Source organism: Danio aesculapii, chromosome 14, assembly GCF_903798145.1.
Source record: "Danio aesculapii chromosome 14, fDanAes4.1, whole genome shotgun sequence".
NCBI lineage: Eukaryota > Metazoa > Chordata > Actinopteri > Cypriniformes > Danionidae > Danio > Danio aesculapii.
Window position 1 is genome coordinate 18,172,707 of NC_079448.1, and position 8,054 is coordinate 18,180,760.

An 8,054-nucleotide genomic window follows, 5' to 3' on the forward strand; every position below is an offset into this window, starting at 1 on the left:
GGGTGTTTTCCAGTACATGGTTGCGGCTGGAGTGGCATCCACTGTGTAAAACATATGCTGGAATAGTTGATGGTTCATTCTGCTGTGGCAACCCTTGATAAAAAGGCACTAAGCCAAAGGGAAATGAACGAACGAATGAATGAATAAATGAATGAATCTAGCACATTTTCAGTTGTATAGCAATCAAAACTTGTCCTAATGTGCAATATTTTATGCATGTAAGGATTTCCACAATGCCAGTGTGCTTGTCTCTGTAGAGATATCAGGAGAGACAAGCACTTTGTGCAATGTAAGCGTAGTGTTTGACACAGGCCGGCGGTGTACATAAATAATACTAATTGCTGAACGTTTCCCCATTAGCACCCAAAAGAGCGCTATTTACTTATGTCAGTACTAAATAAAAAATGAAAACTATTAAGTGATCTCTTTGATTTTGATAAAGTAATAATTTACAGATTCAAAACTTTTGACGTCAACTGTATATCCAGCCTGATCTCACGAGGAAATGTAACTATTTTAGGTTTTATCAGTTTAGTGGCTAATTCGTATGAATTCAGTTGTACAAAAATGTAGGATTTTAAAAAGGAGGCATGGCACCTAACCCTATCCCTAAACCCAACTGTCATTGGGGGTTAAGAAAATCATACGAAATTGTATGAGTAAGAGTGTACAAATTCATACAAATTAACCACTTAATCAAAAAGTTACAAATTGCCGTGAGATAGCGTTGGTATATCAGTGTCTGAGAATATTTAAATGACAGTGGTCCTTGGTGTACACAGCCCCCGTTGTGCTTTAAAACTATCCCATAGTACGTAGTTGGTTTTTTTTCTCATCTCTGTATTTTTTCTCTGCACAGAATACTTTGAATATTTTGCTCCAGACTTCACACTTCATCCAGATGTCAGCACAAGGATAGAAAACCAAAATTCTAGACAAGTATGTATAATTTTTCTTTATGTTTCTTTGTGACATTTACAATAGGTTTGGATTAACATGTACAGTGGGACTAAAGGTCTGACACCACATTCAAAGTCTGTGAAATTATCTGAACCTAAAAATTATCTAAATATATTAATAAATTATGTAAATGAATATAATAAAATAAAATTAAGTTTTGATATGATTTAAGACAAAACAATGCAAAACCAAGAGTTTAAAAGGGAATTAAAATGTTTCATGTTGTGGACTTACTATTTCTGTCACTGTAATGTACAGAGACCTCCACTAATATTGACAGCCTTGGTAAATATGAGCTAAGAAAGCCATAGTTTTTTTTTTAAAGCCTCTAATAATTTGCCCAAAATATTATCTATTAAATCCTCTGTCTCATTGACAATAAACAATTGTGAGAACAACATAGTTCTGACAAACATATATCCATGTTAAATATTTCACAGAATTTATGGTATTTCTGCCCAACGTTTGTGTTCCAAACAGAGCATGCTGCTCAACTGTCCAAGCTCTTGTTCTCTCCAGGCTGAACTATTGCAATACTCTCTTGACTTTCTTCCCAATCAACACAATCAAGCCTAAAAAATGAAAATAAATAAATATGCAAATAAATGTACAAAGATGAATATATTTAATTTTATTTTAATGTTTGTTTGTACAATTGTTCGCCTGTAAGGAAATGAGAGAGACTTGTTTTACCATATGAATTGCAATTGAGACAGAGTTGGTGTGAGTAACATTTGCAGCATCAATGACACCTTGTTGTGCTCAAATGAAACACAAGCTTATAATATGTGCTGGATGATAGTGTGGGAAGAATGACTTTAAGAATGTGCATCTCAAGAAAAGGAATCCCATGACCTGCCGCTGCAGAGGGTGGACTGTGGTGAAGTTCTCTGGCACACGATGAGCATTGCCTGTAGGGGGCAGTCAGTTGTGTTTCATTCTCATTAATAAGCAAGGGTGCACATAATTTTCTTGTCTGGTTCTAATAGAAATACCTGGATATTATGTTGCTTGGTCCTCACTCTGTTCATGGCACAGCCATACTGTATATATAAATATATAAAACATATAAATGTATATAAACCTACACTCACCGACCACTTTATTAGGTACACCCTACTGGTACCGGGTTGGACCCCCTTTCGCCTTCAGAACTGCCTTAATCTGCCTAAAGTTGTTGGTCCATTTTGACATGAAAGCATCACACAGTTGCTGCAGATTTGTTGGCTGCACATCCATGATGTGAATTTCCCGTTCCATCACATTCCAAAGGTGGTCTATTGGATTGAGATCTGATGACTGTGGAGGCTATTTAAGTACAGTGAACTCATTGTCATGTTCAAGAAACCAGTCTGAGATGATTCGCGCTTTGACATGGCGCGTTATCCAGCGGGAAGTAGCCATCAGAAGATGGGTTTACTATGGTCATAAAGGGATGGACATGGTTAACAACAATACATGGGTAGGCTGTGGCGTTAACACAATGCTCAATTGGTATTAATGGGCCCAAAGTGTGCCAAGAAAATATCCCCCACAAGATTACACCACCAGCCTGAACCCTTGATACAAGACAGGATGCATACATGCTTTCATGTTGTTGACGCCAAATTCTGACCCTACCATCCGAATGTCGCAACAGAAATTGAGACTAATCAGACCAGGCAACATTTTTCCAATCTTCTATTGTCCATTTTTGGTGAGCCTGTGCAAGTTGTAGTCTCAGTTTCCTGTTCTTAGCTGACAGGAGTGGCACCTAGTGTGGTCTTCTGCTGCTGAAGCCCACCCGCCTCAAGGTTCGACATTTTGTGCGTTCAGAGATGTTCTTCTGCATACCTTGTCAGTTTAAGTGTTGGAGGGTTTTTGGCCAATTTTGGAAAATTGCAGAATTAAATGTGTACCTCAACTCTTCTGTTTCCACCGAAACTGTTCATCGGGAACTCTGTAGCCGGGCTGCTGTAGCCAAACTTTTGGTCACTCATGCCAATGCCAATCACTGGTTGCAATGGTGCCAGCAGTGTACTTTTTTGGCTGTGGATAATGTGGAATATGTATTGTTCTCTGATGAGTCTACCTACGCTGTCTTTCCCACATGTGGGCAAGTTACAGTGTGAAGAAACCCCAAAGACTCATAATGGCTCAAAATCCCTCTGGGCACTACGCAGGACTTATGTCTGTCATTCCCAAGTGATGCTCCATTTGTAGCAGAAGTAGGCGCTTCATCATACTAATGAATTATTGTGGTCTAAAACCAGGCATTTCTGTTTCATTGTCATAACCCCGTGTGTGTGTGTGTGTGTGTGTTCGTTCTATTTGTAGCTGTATTTATAAACTGCTTGCTAATGTCTATTAATGTAGAGCTAAAGCTTGAATCGTAAACTAACAATTTGCTAATGTTTAGTAAATGATTCATAGTGTGAGGTTATTATACAGTGTTACCTTACTGCTTCTTAACTAAAATTATTTCAGTTTATCAAAATCTATTCACTTTTGTTTTCATATAGAAAAAAGTTGATCATAATCTATAATTGTTAATGTTAGAAGATTTTTTTTCCAATTAGATGGTGTTTCAGGTAAATGTTTGGTAAATGTTTTATATGTATATGCAATATTGTCTTTAGCAGTAAGGTCAGTAGCTAATACATTAACTTGTTTTGTTGTTCTTGTTGTTTTCTAGTATTTGGACCAAATTCGTCAAACTGTGTTTGAAAATTTGAAGATGTTGAATCATGCACCAAGTGTTCAGATCCATGACGTTCCCTCTGATTTGCTAAGCTATGAGCGACCAGACGAGGCTGATCCTGAAGAGAGAGGATCAGAAGAGAACTTTTCTAGGTGAAAATATGTAACTTTATTACTAGTAGTCATATGTTTAGTATCTGTGAAATGTTTTAAATTCTTTTAAAAGAGTAGCCAAAGCAGTAATTCTAATCATTGTGGTTTAATTAACAATAATAATTACAAAGCATTTTTGTTGTTGTTGTTGTTATCATCATTTGTGGATAATGATTATTATAATGTGTTAAGGTTGTTTTGCTTAATTTTTTTGAGGAAAGTGTTATTCAGCTCCCCCAATTTTGATTATTAGAAAGCTACAGGAAAGAACAACCTTTACCTCCATTTGTTTAGTTGTAAATGTTGAGTACATTTGATTTTTTAAATACAGTGCACCTGGAAAGTATTCATAGCGCTTCACTTTTTCCACATTTTTTATGTTACAGCCTTATTCCAAAATGGATTCAATCCATTTATTTCCTAAAAATTCTACACACAATACTCCATAATGACAATGTAGAAAAAGATTTTTTGAAATTGTTGCAAATCTGAAAAATCACATTTACACAAGTATTCACAGCCTTTGTCGTGAAGCTCTAAATTGAGCTCAGGTACATTCTGTTTCCACTGATCATTCTTGAGATGTTTCAACAGCTTAATTGGAGTTCACCTGTGGTAAATTCAGTTGATTGGACATGATTTGAAACACCTGTCTATATAAGGTCCCAGGGTTGATAGTGCATGTCAAAGCACAAACCAAGCATTAAACAAAGAAATTGCCTGTAGACCTCCGAGACAGGATTGTCTCGTGACTCAAGGCTGGGGGAGGTTACGGAAAAATATCTGCTGCTCTGAAAGTTCCAATGAGCACAGTGGCCTGTAAGTGGAAGATGTTTGGAACCACCAGGACTCTTCCTAGAGCTGGCCGGCCATCTAAGTTGAGTGATCGGGGGAGAAAGGCCTTAGTCAGGGAGGTGATCAATAACCCAATGGTCACTCTGTCTGAGCTCCAGTGTTCTTCTGTGGAGAAAGGAGAACCTTACTGAAGGACAACCATCTGTGCAACAATCCACCAAACAGGCCTGTATGGTAGAGTGGCCAGACGAAAGCCACTCTCCACCTGGAATTTTCTAAATGGCATCTGAAGGACTCTCAGACCATAAGAAACAAAATTCTCTTGTCTGATGAGACTAAATTGAACTCTGTGGAGTGAATGCCAGGCATTACGTTTGGAGAAAACCAGGCACCGCTCATCACCAGGCTAATACCATCCCTACAGTGAAGCATGGCGGTGGCAGTATCATGCCGTGGGGATGTTTTTCAGCAGCTGGAACTGGAAGACTTGTCAGGATAGAGGGAAAGATGGATTGCAGCAATGTACAACCATCCTGAATGAAAACCTGCTTCAGAGTGCTCTTGATTTCAGATTGGGGCGGCCGTTCGTCTTACAGCAGGACAATGACCCAAAGCACACCGCCAAAATATCAATGAAGTGGCTTCACAACAACTCCGTGAATGTCTTTGAGTGGCCCAGCCAGAGTTCAGACCTAAATCCTATTGAACATCTCTGGAGAGATCTGAAATTGGCTGTACACCGTCGCTTCCCATCCAACCTGATAGAGCTTGAGAGGTACTGCAAAGAGGAATGGGCAAAAATTCCCAAAGACAAGTGTGCCAAGCTTGTGGCATCATATTCAAAAAGACTTGAGGCTGTAATTGCTGCCAAAGGTACATCAATAAAGTATTGAGCAAAGGCTGTTAACACTTATGTACATGTGATTTTTCAGGTTTTTTATTTTTAATAAATTTGAAACAAAATTCAAAAACTCTTTTTTCACATTGTCATTATGGGGTATTGTGTGTAGAATTAGGAAATAAATGAATTGAATCTATTTTGGAAGAAGGCTGTAACATTAAAAAATGTGGAAAAAGTGAAGCACTATGAATATTTTCCGAATGCACTGTATATTTTACAACTTACTGCATCCTCATTTACATTTAAAAAAATCTAAATTCAAATTCCACGATTTGTCAGTGAACAAGAGATTGATTCTTAAGAGATGAGAACTAATGCCTGCTGCTTGGCTGTATGATGAATATCCTGACCTTGTTTATTAAACTATTTGCACAACTTCTGTTTCATCACAGACCTGAAGCTGCGAATGAATTTTATGACGGTGACCATGATCATGATAAAGAAAGTGACGTGGAGATCTGAAGACTCTTTTGTGCAGTGTACCTGTCTTTGGTCTTCAGCCATGAAGGTGTCCATTCCTTGCAGTATCTACAGTACTTCATTGTGATGTGTGGGTGAAAGCCAATCAGTTTTTTTAACATGCCGAAATTGTAGTTCACATATGTAGGTCTTTATATTGTATTTTTCTGTTTATTAAATCTCAAGTATAAAAGGGAACTTGACAATAAGTCCTGCTAACAATTTCTGCTGCATTTTGTATTCAGAGGGTTCAACAATAATGTGATGAAAAATGGCATTGTGTGCCTAATATCCAAGTGTTTTGATTCATAGAAAATAAAATCTATTTGAAATGAGCCTTTCTAACTAAAACTTCTATTTACACAGTCTTACCCTAAGAACTATCTAAAAATGTGGTGGATCACCAGTGCTGTTTGTTATTTTAATTATTTGGCAGCTGTCTTGTTTTGTTGTATTTTGTTATAGTACGTCTCATAGTTTGAGTTTTGTATGTTAAGAATATGACAAGCTGGAGGAAACAACTAGGAGATAAATGTGAAATTTTTCACAAAAATGGTTATTCAAAATTTCATGTCACGACATATAAAATGTCTTTTTGTATTCTCAACTGTAATGAAAAATTTTACAAAATGCTTTGTTCTTGTAATAAAAATGAAAACAAATCTTATATTCAGATTCAGGGTTTTTCCTGCATAGAGAATTACACGGCTTCACCTTATAACCAAAATCACAAGCGGTCAGTTACGACTACTGACAGACCTTTAGTAATATTTAAGAACCAGTTGTTGGTGTGTCCTGGATATGTCTTCTTAAGTGATGGTGGTAGATAAAAATCGCTAGCCTACCATAATTTTGTCTACATTTGGAGAGCAGAACTTGCTGACAGTAGTTATGTCTCCATCCAAAACTGGAATATCACATAAAAGATTTGCAAATAAAGCAGTTTCCATCCAATGTATATATATATATATATATATATATATATTTGTTGTTTATATATATATTTGCTGTGAAGTTTTGCATTTTGAGCAGGGCAGCTGCTGGCCAAAATGGTGCCCTAAGCAGAATTTTGCAGTGGTGCCCCCACCGAGGGAAAAAAATAACACATACACAAAAATCTAAATATGCATCGAAACATGTATTTATTTGTGTATTATTTATATATATATATATATATATATATATATATATATATATATATATATATATATATATATATATATATATATATATATATATAAAATAAGTGGTGGGTTAACCACTATTATTAGTGGTTAACTGCGTTAAAACGAGACAATTAAAAAAATATCGCCGTTAATCTATTCTCAAAGTTGGGTTTGGAGCTAGGTCTATTCTACGCAAGCCGTGATGACTTTCACCTTGATATTTCGATATTTCAGCGCGGATGTATACCTGACCGGTGAGCCGTCTGACAAAAAAGTGCTCTTCTGAATCTTTCACTTACTTCGAAGACACTACTGACTACATTTACATGGACGTCGGTAATCTAGTTATTTGTCTTAATAGACAATAATATAGTTAAGGTGTTTAAGTGAAGTGCTTTCATGTAGGAGTTTCCCGTAATTTTGGGTTACTTTAACTGCAGTTCCATCTTCACTCATAAACATTTCATTCATACCCTGTGACAAACTGGGGTATTAGATGCAAATAATGAGTAAGGACTGGTGAGAGTGTTATGGAATTTTATAATGCATGCCGAATGAAAAGAAAAAACTTCCACATTTCGCAATGTATGTGTGTGTGCGCAGTCCTTTACTTACGGCAGTGTGTGTGTGGATCTTGTCGGAAAATATGGTGAAAAGTCCTACATGATGTTAATACTTTGATTGCGGTGTTTACTTCAATAATGCCACTAATATATGCATACTCCACATCTTAATTTCATTTCTGTTTAGTTCAGATATGACTTAAGTCAAATTAGGGTAATCAAAAATCACTGTTTTGAGCTTATGTAGGCCTACAGTTCAAAATTCATGTTTAACTAAATAAACAGTTAGGAAACACAAGTACATCTCAATGAACATAATTTATTTTCTTCACGAATTATCATAACAATTTCTCAAGCATTTTGTGATGCATTTTGGAA

The 8,054-nt window shown here is 36.5% G+C and overlaps 1 protein-coding gene across 1 annotated transcript in view; it reads left to right on the forward strand.

The window, feature by feature from the left end:
- The window catches only part of hdac3 (histone deacetylase 3), a 28,385-nt gene extending 21,771 nt beyond the window's left edge, over positions 1-6,614 (forward strand). Inside the window, exons 13-15 of the mRNA XM_056472348.1 lie at positions 860-939; positions 3,635-3,792; positions 5,881-6,614. Coding sequence (XP_056328323.1) covers positions 860-939; positions 3,635-3,792; positions 5,881-5,950 — 308 coding nt within the window. The 3' untranslated portion in view covers positions 5,951-6,614. The remainder of the gene's footprint in view (positions 1-859; positions 940-3,634; positions 3,793-5,880) is intronic.
- The last annotated feature ends 1,440 nt before the right edge of the window (positions 6,615-8,054 follow it).